Source organism: Lepidochelys olivacea (assembly GCF_965140295.1).
Source record: "Lepidochelys olivacea isolate rLepOli2 genome assembly, chromosome: 14".
Classification (NCBI taxonomy): Eukaryota; Metazoa; Chordata; order Testudines; family Cheloniidae; genus Lepidochelys; species Lepidochelys olivacea.
Window position 1 is genome coordinate 17657241 of NC_140424.1, and position 13528 is coordinate 17670768.

General features: G+C 40.5%; 1 protein-coding gene across 14 annotated transcripts in view; it reads left to right on the plus strand.

The window, feature by feature from the left end:
- Positions 1-13528, plus strand: part of SEC14L1 (SEC14 like lipid binding 1) — a 120078-nt gene that overhangs the window by 95777 nt on the left and 10773 nt on the right. For all 14 annotated transcript variants that reach the window (XM_084647591.1, XM_084647581.1, XM_084647587.1 and 11 more), the window contains 8 exons: positions 2146-2295; positions 2394-2525; positions 4769-4897; positions 5167-5401; positions 6211-6320; positions 7136-7325; positions 11120-11208; positions 12418-12488. In XM_084647591.1, coding sequence (XP_084503717.1) covers positions 2146-2295; positions 2394-2525; positions 4769-4897; positions 5167-5401; positions 6211-6320; positions 7136-7325; positions 11120-11208; positions 12418-12488 — 1106 coding nt within the window. The remainder of the gene's footprint in view (positions 1-2145; positions 2296-2393; positions 2526-4768; positions 4898-5166; positions 5402-6210; positions 6321-7135; positions 7326-11119; positions 11209-12417; positions 12489-13528) is intronic.

A 13528-nucleotide genomic window follows, 5' to 3' on the forward strand; every position in this document is an offset into this window, starting at 1 on the left:
TTACAAACTGATAAATGGCACACTGAAATCATTAGAGATATGGCAATCTTTGCACTCAGGGAAAGCTGTTAGTGTAAGGAGTGGGTTTTGAGACCTTTTAACAGATTTAATAATTTGATGATGATGATGAAGTAAAAAGAAAATGGTACAGAGTTTAAGCATAGAAGTTTCTGGTTATCAGGGAATAAGGTACAGATTCTCAAGGGCTGCGAAATTCGGTTTAGGAACAGGTAGTGTAAGGAATACGTAATCTGCAGTCTCCTCGATTGGGGGTAAAAGATTAACGGGTTAAAGTACAGACATTGAGATATGGGGGTATGTTGTTCATATAATGGCTATGTTCAAGTGTGGAGTATAATGAGTGGATACGATGATGAGGATGGATTTACCCTCATTTGGTGGGATTTAATGTTCAGTGAGTTTATGGTTCCAGTTCATATGGTCCAATGGGGAAAAAGTCTCTCAGTCCCTTTCCCATAGTTGATGCACGATGTCGTACCGGCTTACACCTGCTGGTACTGTCGGTGGCTGGTGATCTGTTCGATGTAGATGTCCCTGGACCATCGGATGGTGTCCGAGACCATTAGGCGCCACATGAGCCATGCGTAGCTTCGACCGATCCCACAGGTCCGCAGCACACACTCGTTGCAGGGGTCACAAGCGCCCAGGGCTCAGACGATCAGGGCATCCATCTGCACGTCATAGCCCTTCGCTCTCAGGGTGTCGGCCAGGGGGGAATATTTTTCCAGCTTACGAGCTCGGGCTTCGCAGAAGGCCGGGGTCCTGCTCTCAAAGGAGACCGTGATGTCGACAAGGATGATCTTTTTCTGGGCCTCATCGGTGACTACCATGTCAGGTCACAACTGGCTGTCAGTACCGGGGATGGTGCAGTTCACGGTGACCTCCCCCAGGTGCTGTGCGATGGCTTTCACCAGGCGGTTCTGGATGGCATTGTGGTGCAGCTGCCAGGCTCTGGAGCGGGGCTTGCAGTTGCACAGGACGTGGGGCAGGGTCTTGTTGGAGTAGCCGCACTTCCTGCAACGCTTGTCTCAGTTCCCATGGCGGACGGCTCCATTGAATGGGGTGCAGTTGAGCCGGGCACGGTGGATGAACCGCTAGTCAGCAAAACGGGTGAAGCCGCCCCCGGCGAGGAAGTGGTTGCTGGCGTCCCACTTGCTGGTCAGTTCAAAGGCTTTACCCTGGTCCTGTTTATGCTTCAGGGTTTCCATGTACAGCGAGTGGATGGCTGCCATCAGGGTCCTCTCCAGCATGCCTCTGGTGCTCAGGGTGACGATGGTGTTGTCGGACCTGATCTGCAGCACCACGACTCCCAGCTCCTGGCGCTCCTCGCACCACTCCCAGTGGCAGCAGATGCGCTTCCCCAGGCGACGCGTGGCATTGCGAGCTCGGGACCACAGCGAAGCAATGTCATGCCCATCCCGTCCAAATTCGCCATCCAGGGAACCACTCAGGAAGGTGGTGATATCTTGTTTGGAGGGTGTTCTGCCGATCCGCTTCTTTGTCGCGTCCTGGAGGGCGTTTGCCGCGATGTTCCTTGCCATGGCATCGGGTACACTTCTGGGCAATGCATTGGAAACCCTCCAGACAGCTCAGTGAAATGCTGATAATTACACAATGGGTTTTTTAATCCTTCAGCACATTATGTGCTCAGGTATTCTTGTGATAAAAGGGTCTCTTTAAGATGTTCTGTTCCTGTTAAAGGGAGGATGGTCAATGCACATTGTTATCCACTTCCCTCAAAAAAAAAAAAGGGGGGGGGGGCAGGAGGGTAGGGGAGAGGGAAGGGGGGAAAGTGTTTCTTGTGCACTGTTTAAATTAACCCTTGGATTAGGTCAAATGTACCATGTATCTCAAACAGGACTATACATGAAATACTCTAATATTTGGTTTGCTACGAAACTTGCTGTCTTGAAAGCAGTCTGTTTCTTAGTGGTGTCAGCTATAGTAGTAATTTCAAAAAAGTGGAGATGCAAGGGCCCCTGCTTTTCCTACCAAATGGATAAGATCAAGACGATGGCTTGTAAATACAATGGTGTCAGAGAAGAGGGACAGAATCTGTATAGTCCATAGAATTACTCTTGATTAAGCTTTTGTTCGTTCTTCCTCCTCTATACATCTTTGCAGGCATATGAAAGAAGATTTCCTACATGTCCTCTAATCCCAATGTTTGTAGCTAGTGACACTGTGAATGAATTCAAGAGTGAGGATGGAGCTATCCATGTGATCGAAAGACGTTGTAAACTGGATATAGATGCGCCACGATTATTAAAAAAGGTAACTAAACAATTTTAAAATGGCTTTTATTCTAATTTTCTTGATACCAACCCACAAGAATGGAAATTTTTAACAAAATCTGTGGTAATCTTTCTCAGATTGCAGGAGTAGATTATGTTTACTTTGTCCAGAAGAACTCCTTGAACAGACAAGATCGGACTTTGCACATAGAGGCCTACAATGAAACCTTTTCTAACAGAGTCATCATTAATGAGCACTGCTGTTACACAGTGAGTAACAGAGAATCTAACAGTTCTACAGATTGGGTTTGGTTGGCATTGACATTCAGTACTCCTAACCGAAGGTTGGATTATTTTTTGGCTCCTCCTAAAAATCAGAATGAATTATTGTGCCATGGGTGTTGCTGTTAGTGTTAAAAGTAATCAATACATGTGAAAACCCTGATGCAAATTTGGTTTCCTGTCATTTGGACATATTTCCACATGACAAAAGACAGACATTTGACAGACTCTGCTTGTGAGAAGCCAAAGTCTGTAATAGCAGGGTTGTGGCATGTCACAATTGATGATGCCCTGGCAGAAGTGTTGAAGGGAAGCTTGCACATCACTTGGTCACTTTCTGCATAGTGCTAGCCAGTGCTACAAGTGTATTATTGTCAAGTGCGCTACAATTCAAGAGTTCAAGATTGTAATTTTAATCTAGATTTTTTTTTCTGTCATATCTGTTTCTATTTGAGATGCTGACGTCTTTTTTGGCGCAAAGCGTTGGTAGCATGATAGATTTGTTTAAAAAGTGAAGTCCGAGAGCTAGCTGTTGCCATGCTTGCAATTCCTTTATAGGTTGTAAAATACTCCTAGTCTGATATAAAACAAATGAAATAAAGCACAAATAATTGTAATGTATGAATAAAGCTTGGAATGGACCTTGGCAGTCAAATCCAAACTAGCAAATGCGGCCACTCGTTTACATTGCAGCACTTCCGTAAATGAGTGCTTTCTGGGTGCAGAACATGTTTAAAGGGATGCTGGAAACTTTGAAATCTAGTTAACTTCAAAATATTAGTTAAAAGTAGTTTCAAGTACTGCATCTGCCCCTGGGTCTCACTGCAACTTTTAAAATTTAAGTATTTTTCTGTCTGCCCTTGCCATGTGAAAGTGCCATAATAAACAGGAGAAACATGCTATAGAAAAATGCACAAGGTAATCAAGCTCAAATAGAGAAGCTCTTTTTCTTTAATTTTTCTTTTTATATTAGTCTTGGGTAGTACTGTATTTGTAACAAAGATAGGTTAAGTGTAAAGTCAAAAGTATAATTTAAAAACCAGATCCCTTTTAAGAGACCTGGTATCTTTAAAAAAAAAAAAAATCCATTATTGATTTAGCTATGTACCTAAAGAAAGAAACATTCTTTTAGCATGCTTCTGTGCTTCATATTCTGTGCTTTATGCTTGTGTAGGATGTTCAAGCCACTTAACATCAGTTTTCTCACCCTATGAATATGAGAAGGAACACAATTTTATAACCAACTCATTATGAAACCTATTGGACTGTGGAATAGCTTCCAAAGGAAAAGTTGGAAGCCCCATTATTGAAACATTAAGCTCTAAACTGGATTAAGTGCGGGAATAATCCTGTTCTAGCCAGGGTTAGACTAAATGACCTTAATAGGTTTCAAACATGGGATATTACCCAATATATAAATAATGGTCACAACAAATAAATTCCAGTATGTTATGGGAAGGGAAAAAACTAAAAGGGCCAGTGACATAATTCTCTCATAAAAAGTCAGAACAAGTCTGATTTTTTTATGCCATTGAGCTGAGAACCAAAGCTGGAGAATCCGTACACACTTCTCTTTCAGATGTGGAGATGCCAGACTGCTGTTTTTCTCTTGGGTGGCAGTGTAGACTAGAACCAGTTACCAGCACTCTCAGCTGCTTATGATAGAAGAAGAGGAGAAAATCAGGAATGTATTTGAAGTTTGAAAGGGCGGGGGGGGAAGGCATTCTCTACAGTCTGTAAAAACTTGCTCATTCAGGCTGGTAACCAGAATAGAGATCATACTCCTTTCAGTCGTACAAACACTTTTCTGGATTTAAAAAAAAAAAAAAAATTATGCCACTATCTAGGTAGTAAATGGTGCTAATCTGTTGCAGTATTGTTGGTAGTAAGTAATCCAAGAGGGAAGCATCGCAAATCTGGTGAATATGCGGATCCTGTGCCTCTGGCCTGGAGCACAGTGTTTTTCCTCCTAGTTATTGTTAAAAGGGAAAATGTGCCATGATGGCTTTTGTAGAGACCATATGAAGGTTGTTTCTTTCTTTTCTTGTTGACTAAGCTTTACCTTTTTCAATCTGCATTTTGCAAAGGGACCAGAGGTTTCAAATTCCATTTACAGGACACTTGACAAAACAAACTTAAATATGGAATTTTGACTATGCAAATACTTATATGAGAAAACGTACAGCAAAGAGTAATCAAAGCATGTGGTCTCTGCTGTCATCCACCAATAGGTTCACCCTGACAATGAAGATTGGACCTGTTTTGAACAGTCAGCAAGCCTGGATATCAAGTCTTTCTTTGGCTTTGAAAGCACAGTGGAAAAGATTGCCATGAAGCAGTACACCAGTAATATTAAAAAGGTGAGCACACAATCATGACCAAGATGCCTGGCTCTAGTTAGATTTAAATCCTGAAATGTAGCTGCTGCTACTTAACAGGCTGGTTGTGCAGAGAAAACTAAACTACATGGCTTTTAGAGCAGGGTGTTGTGAAGTGTGTGTAGAAAGGGATCTGTGGGGTCTCTCTTGGGATGCCCGACTGCCTTTTGTTGCATTTCCAAAAAGGACCTGTTGGTATTTAAGTGGCCTGTTTGTATTTGTATTGGCTAAAACATGTTTTTGTTTCAAAGGGAAAGGAAATAATAGAGTATTACCTGAAGCAGATGGAGGAAGAAGGGATGACGTTTGTTCCTCGTTGGACTCCTCCTGTTATGTATAAATTGGAGAACAGCACATCTCGCATAGCACGGCCAGTTTCTCCTGCTGTCAACATACCAGATGCTGTCACAAAGGAGGGACTGAACAATAAAGAAGTGCTCAACACCTCCAGCAGCCCATCAGAGCCCACAGCAGGAACACCTGATGGTACATTTGGCATCTCTTATATGGCCTGTTTGACTTCTCATTTTTAGCTAGATTATTTGAAATGCTTATAGACACATTCAAGGCTCTGCTTCTCTGCTGAGGACCCTCACATTAGTTTCTGGTTCATTCGTATTCATGTTGGTCCTGACCAGTTCTGGGAGCACCCCCCATTTAGCATTCATCTATCTGGGTCCTGGATAAGTGTGCTGGTAGCTGATCCTGTGATCAAGTAAAGGCCAGCATTTTAAAAAAAAAATAAAATCACACTAAGGATTGGTCGAGGGCAATAGTTTAGATTACCAGGGAAGGAAGTAGAGAGCTCACCAAAAATCAACCCCATTCCATTGCAAATGGATTTCAACTGGTAGCAGAAAAGCAACTCACTTGTAAAATATTAGCTAAAGCTTCTTTTTCTTGGACCCAACAGTTCAGACATTATCATTTTAATTCAACTGAACATAGTTAAGGCTGACAAACAAGCAGCATTGACTGGAAATAAGAACACAGGTTCTTCCATTACAAGTACTTGCACATAAGATCAGTTGTTAACTGACCTAGCAATTAGTAACTGCTGTAATAATGACAGGTTTCAGAGTAACAGCCGTGTTAGTCTGTATTCACAAAAAGAAAAGGAGTACTTGTGGCACCTTAGACTAACCAATTTATTTGAGGATAAGTTTTCGTGTGCTGCATCCGATGAAGTGAGCTGTAGCTCACGAAAGCTTATGCTCAGATAAATTCGTTAGTCTCTAAGGTGCCACAAGTACTCCTTTTCTTTTTGCTGTAATAATGTGTAAATACCATTTCAGACAAACTCGATGCAGACTACATCAAGCGGTATCTGGGTGACTTGACACCATTGCAGGAAAGCTGCCTCATCCGACTTCGACAGTGGCTCCAGGAAACACACAAGGGCAAAGTAAGAAACTCTGAAACACAGAAAGCTAAAAGTGGTGACTAGAAGTGCCCAATACACAAGATGAATTTGACTGAATTAAGCAGAATGTGAAAAATCCGGCCCAGGGGACTGACAGCCAAGCAGTTTCACAAGTCTGCCTTGTATTAAAATGACCCCATTTCTTGAAACAGTCTTGAAATTGTATAAGATTTTAAAAGTTATGAAACACAATTTAACCAGTCTCTTTTGTATTTCCTGTGGAAACATACTCTGTTGCAGAAGGGTTTTATAACCAAGAGGGATCTAACCATAAATTATACAATAGCATTGTGTTCCACATATAGAATGTCCCAGTTTTCACATGTTAAGAGCTCGCAGATATTTGCGTGGGGTGAATTAAGGAAGCGTGATCATCCTGGTTTTTTATAACCTTAAAAACAGGTTGCCCATTGTTCCAGAGTGTTTGGGAGGATCCTAGAGTAAATGCTTGAACAGAAGTTTTCTGCTACTTAGAGTTTGGAACAAGAAGTAAGTCATGGGATCAGTTCAAAAACTAAGAAGGCCCGGTGACTGTGCAAACAGTGCACTTATCTATCCTGTGGGAGATTCAAGTTCTGCAACCATGGAGCTAACCAAAGGGGCACTTTTCTCTCCTTACTTTGTTTTGCTGTCTTTGTAAAAAGTAAAAAAAAAAGTCCCTAAAGTGGTGGTCTGATAAGTTTCTAATTGTCTTCCTTTAATTAGTAGTGCAGTCCAATCTGTGTATTTGCGTTCAAGTTTATATAAATTGACTGTTACAAAGTTTCAAATTTGAATCAGTAATTATTTTCCAATAGATCCCAAAGGATGAACATATTTTACGATTCTTGCGTGCCCGGGACTTCAATATTGACAAAGCCAGAGAGATTCTTTGCCAGTCACTAACATGGCGTAAGCAGCACCAAGTGGACTATATTCTGGAAACCTGGAACCCTCCACAAGTACTACAAGATTACTATGCAGGAGGTTGGCATCACCATGACAAAGGTACATTTTATATTCCTAGATGCTGATGGGCACTTTATAATCTGAATTAAATAACTTTTTGTTAAACGCCTGCCAGATGTGTGGTTTGAGAGTGTGGGTATTACTTTCATACTATGTTGTACTTAAGTGCAGTTAAGTTAGTGTGGTTTGCAAGTGAGAGCAGGCAAACTGACAGGGCTCCTGGGTCCTGTTCCTAGCTCTGATTGTAATTTTGATCAAATCACTTAACTTTTCTGAGACATTTGTAAAATTGGTAAACCTACTCAACAGAGCTGTTGTGAGTTATTTATCATATTTTACAGCACTCTGAGTTAGCTGGGTAAAAGGGGCTATAAAAATGCTGAGTATTAATTACTTTCCTGTGGTTGGTGGTTAAAAGATGTATGTAAATAAGCATACCTTTTTAATCAGCTTATTTCTGTTGTCAGACACTTGCTTATAGTGTAGCCAATATTTGGCATCACAGTTTCAGTGATAGGAATTGTGGTGTTACAAACACAAAATAGAGCAGGTTCATTAAGAAGAAAACAGCTTCTTCTTTATTCTGTGTAATGGGTTATGGACACATCCCCAGAACTTAAGGATTCAGGCCCAGCTGCTGAAAGACACCACCCAGCTTGCCCCTGCTGTGTATTGGTCTTGCTGAAAAGTTGTGGAATCCCTCTCCCTCACCGTACTTGTAACTGGAGGGAGGGTTTCTATCCAGTTGTTCATCTTGGAAAGAGAGTAATCTGACTGCAAGCCTTCTGTGCTCTGATTAGTCCTTTACCTGCTACCCAGCACTACTCCCTTTAGCCCTTCCTGCTACTGTAAGCATATGAAATAGTACAGGAGGCAGCTAGTAATAGCAGGCTACCATTAATAGTGGCCATGAGGGAGAGAAGGTAGGCTTAACCACTGCAACGCTGAGGTGAGTGCATGGATGGGTCTCCATCAACCCTGTGAGTTGTACAGATTTTAGGAAGGAAATTGGGGATGTGTTCCTAGATTTTTAAGAGAGGGACTTTGTTTCCTGTTTCCCTCTTCCATACATCTAGGGTCTCACCAATAACTAGGAAGGAAACAGATAAGTTTGAAGGTTGTTGGTAGATTATAGTATGTCCACTTTCCTGAGTGAGACAGAGGGTCTTCAATCTTGTGTTTTGAACTCTTGGTCTTATCCTTGAATTTCCTTTTGCTCTCTTGCCAACATGTAAACTGCAGACAGTTTCTCAGTTTGAAATCTGTTAATGTTACCACTTTAAAGCCTGGGGATAGGTTACTTTTAAATCTCTCCTTACCAGTTCCCCTCCTTCCTCTCGCACATGCAAAGTGTGTTCCAAGCTTCAGCTGAGTGGATTCTTTAGATAATATCTTTTATTGGACCAACTGCTGGTGGTGAAAGAGACAGACTTTTGAGCTTACACAGAGCTCTTTCTTCAGGTCAAGGCATTTTTGAAGAACACTAATCACGGGCAAGTCAGAGAGCAGCAGCTATGAAACATGCTCTCTAGGATAGATGGTAACGAATGAAAGCTATCCATTTTACTTGAGCATAAATTCATAAACACTCATACGATCAGTGTGGCTCTCCTGTGCATTTGAGTAGTTCTTATTTTGATGAGAGCCTCAAGCAAAGAACTGTTAAATAACAAAACCCTAGTGAGTTATAAAATGTGGCTGCAGGGTTAAGAAGAAAACACTCCCAGTTATACAGCCTTCCCTCATGCATCATATGGGTGGGGTAGGTTAATAAATTATGAATTAGGGATTTTTGTAGTTCTTGTATAAAACTTAACAGCTTCTTATATAGTGCTCTAAAACCTGCATAGTACATTCCAAAAAGAATGTGTGATCTCTGCTTTTAGTGAAAATTTTATTTTAACACTTAACTGTGTAACTCCATAAGTATGTAGAATCTTTATACTCCAAGACACTACTACTGTATCTGCAGACTGAACAGCTTGGGTTTCTAGTTCTACAACTTATTTTTTTGTCTTGATTTTGAATCTGTTAAGCAAAGTGATAAATTCATTCTTCAGTTTAGATATTTAACGTTAACTTTTTAAGGGCAAGGCTCAACAGAGTTTCTATCTTCATAATGTCCTGCAGAAAAGCCTGCATAAATAAACATGACCTGTATCTTCTGATGCTTAGATGAACCTAGGTTGGCTAAATCAAACTGCTAAAAATTTAAACAACTGCCCTTTGAAAGGAGAATTAACATTGGGTCAATGTATAGGTGCTTCCATTAAAAAATAAAAACTACAAAGCGGGAAGATCATTAGTTGATCAAAGCTTCTCTTCAGAAGAATCAAGAGGTCAAAACTTTCATAATGAACAATATAGTCAAAGCTTGTCCATATCCCCTGGAATCCTTCCCCTCCCCCCCCAAAAAAAAACCAACCAAACAAAAAAAACCCCACCTTCTCTTGCTACATATACTTCCCAAGTGTTTCACGCTATATTGGCTGTCAATTCGCACTGGGAGGGGAAGAATCATAGACCTATTTAAAAGGGAGACTATCAAAAATATTGTTTGCGTTTGGTTCTTGTAGCAGATTGGTATCAGTTTTTCAAATGTTAGAAGGAAATGATATTGAGCATTGAGATTAAGATCTTTTTGGCAAAATGGGCTTCCGTGCATGCTACTGAGACATGCTGACTTGCCCTTTTCTCTGGAATGAAAGTCTTTAAAACATGTTTAGGTGTGATCTAATTGAAGGGTGACTTTTTTTCTTGGAGAGCCTTTAAACAACAGACAGCTTTGGAATCAAAATACTTAGGAACAAGGCAGTCTGTCATGGTGTGTTGCAGTGCCAGAGATGGCAATTTATGCTTGTATACTCCAATAGATTAGGACAGAGTTAAAAATCCATCCCATAAAGAAGTTTAACACATGTTGTTCCTAATAAACAGCTCTGTTAAGATACTGTGAAAGGCCAAAAATGCCAGTTATGGTCCTCAAAAAATCAGCCCATGTACTTGTTCAGACTGTTATGTATCATGGAAGACATTTTAGTAATCTCAACAAACAAAAGAGGCGAGTCCTTGAATGTAAGGATCCCATTTGAAACTTGTCTCTGGATCAGACTTGCCCTCATTAGTCTTAAGCAGCATTTAGGAGGGTGTGTGCCAGCCCCACATAATATGTGGGGGAATAGCTGTTTGTTAAAAGGCCCCAAAATTATACCCACCATTATTTTAGCAAATAAAGCATTGATCTGGAGAGTTGATTCTGCGGTATTGTTGTTCACTTTAATGCAGTAATCTTTCTAAAGGCTTGTTGGGCGATATCCAGGGTAGTGTCCTTGTGAGAGAATGATTTAAGGCTCTAGTCTTGACCAGAGATCTGTGATATCAGGAAAAATATTGGACCAATAATCTATCCTTCTTCTCTTGGCTACACTGGGGGCAGATTTTGTCCACAAATCTCGTCAAGTACAATGAAATGTCTTAATTAATCAAAATCACTTTGGCTTTGTCTTCACTGTCAAAAAAGGTTTGTTTTTGTAGTGAGATAGTGAATTCAAATGAGCCATTTCACTGTAAAATACTAGTACAAACAATTCATTGGTAGTTCTTATTTCAATGTAGCTAGTAGGTCAAAACTATACTCCCCAACTTGGGGTTGACCTCAACTGGCTATATTAAAGTAAAACTACACTGCTTTGTCTTCACTAGAATTTTACAGCAAGATAGTGAAATTGAGTTAGCTGTCTCACTGTAAAAACACACCTTTTTGACAACAAAGACACGGATTTAGTTTTAAAACTTTAACAGAGAATACTAATTTAGCATCTCTTGCTCTTCAGATGGGCGCCCTCTGTATGTGTTGAGGTTGGGACAGATGGATACCAAAGGCTTAGTGCGAGCTCTTGGGGAAGAAGCCTTGCTGCGATATGTAAGTGCTTAAGAAATGACTTGTTTATTACTAACAAATTTGTTCTAAAGTTTGCAGTTTCCTGCCACACCAGAATGATCAGCACATAGTAGATATTTTTCTATATGCTTTAGCAATCTGTTCTCAGTTTGAACAGATCAAACCTCCCTGAATGGTTCATTTTAATATTCTTTCAAACTGTGGACTGATGGCAGAAAGTCAGTTGTTTGACAGTTACTATAGTTCTGGGCTGAGACATTATCACAGCTTCTTATCTAGTTTGTATAGTGCTTGAAACTTAAGCTTCCACATGTACACAGGGCAAGAAATGCATTCCTAGGTATTGTATGAGTATCCTATTTATTTTTTATTTATAAAATACACCCCACCCATAGTCTTGGATGCAATATTTATTTTAAAGGAAAATGACTTGCCTGTAATTCAGTTTCTTTGAAGAATTTAGTGGGATTCTCAGTGCTGATGTACCCAGCTTTCAAAATAGTACAGAACAGGCAAGCTCTAAAGAAGCATACTGGCAGCAGTAATTGCCATGATCACAAGCCAGCACCCACCTTTGGTGGTTGTACACTTTCTTTCTGGTGGTGCTATATCCATGTACTTAGCTTTGTCTAACTTTAAGCCATGGGGTTTTTTTTCCAAGTCTTTTTTGGTAATTATCTTAATTTTTTTGAGGGGAGCCTTTGCTTCCCACTCCATCAGGAATTAAACAAAGGTTCAAAGGGCAGAAGGTGGGGGTTTAGGGAGGAGCTATGGGAGTTTCTTATGCCAAAAAATGTGAGACCTGAGAGTGAAATCCTGCACAAACAATGGTGTCTTCATAGAAATAAAGAATTTGTTGACACTGTTCAACTAAAGAGAAGTGTCCTACTCCACAAAATATACGGAATGCCTTTCTGATGTTCATTTGCCTCTGAGGGAAAAGGTGGGCCCTAAGATTCTGTACAGAATTCTTCACCATTGTATTCAAGCACTAAAATGGGATGCTTGTATGTTTTGTAATCTTCTTCTTATAGCTCTCCTAAAAGTTATTGCACTCAATAATACTCCTAAATCCACTGTTGCATGTCTTCACTAGACGTCCTTGTACACTGGTCTGAGGTTAGTGTGAGTTGCTGTAAGGCTCAGGTTCTGAAGATTGCATTTTCTCCCCAGTCCCACAAACCTGACAGTTTTAGAACATTCTCTAAAACAACACTTTCTTTTGTGTAGGTTCTTTCTATAAATGAAGAAGGACTGAGACGATGTGAAGAGAATACAAAAGTATTTGGCAGGCCTATAAGGTGAAACATGAGAATTTGTATTACTTCTCAGAAAGAACATGAGGTCTGAATTTGTATGTAGCAGTGTAGGTGTTCTTCAAGTTTGGCTACAAAGTTGCTTTATTTTCAGGCTCCAGTTTGGAATAGGATTTGCTCACTAAATCTCTTACCAGCTCCAAAAAAGGAATTCAGGGTTTGGAATGACTTCAATATTTGTCTTCATAATAAAGCATTTGACTCCCTTCAGAGCCTATTGATTCCACCCCTTAATCTACAAAGGGTTACCAGTGTATGGCACTCCAATTTCTCATCTTCTTATTGCAAAGAACTCCCAGTCCCAGCTGACTTGAGGAGTGAAAAGCCAAGTGTAAGACTGGGGTTTCCTGTGTACTGCTATGGCCTTGTGTGGTCCAAGGATGCTTACATGGTAAAGGTGAAAGAGGCAGCAATGAAATATACAACACCTACTTATTTAAAAAAACAAACAAACACTGTGATTCATATGTCGTCTTTGGGAGTCATTCCAATGGCCTCGAATCAGTCAGTACAACATAGCTATGAATATACAAGGATGAGCTCTGAATTCACACCCCTTGGTGTGGGCCTGATTTAGGAAAGCACTGAAACACATGCTTAAAGCCTACTGACTTGATGTGTTTTAATACTGTCCTGTATAGGGAATGTTTTCCTGAATTGAGTCCTAAATTCTGAAATGCGGACTTAAAGTGCAGTGGCACTTTTAAAACATGCACTTGTGTTAGGAAACATGTATGCTGAATATTAAAGTTCCAGTGTAGAACCAGTACTCTTCCTCCCCACCCACCCCCCAGCAGTGATTTATTAAGCACTATGATGGTGTCTTGTGTTTGCTAGTAGGAACTTTCAACTGGAGACTGAAATGGTTGTCTATCCTTTGGTGACGTGCCTGCCCTATATCAGAGAATGAGCACAGTGATCGTTATACATAGTGTCATAAGCATGCATGGCACTTTATAGTTAAGAAAAATTTTCTGCTCCAAAGATCTTACAATTTCTTGCATCTACAGGCAATACAAACTGTG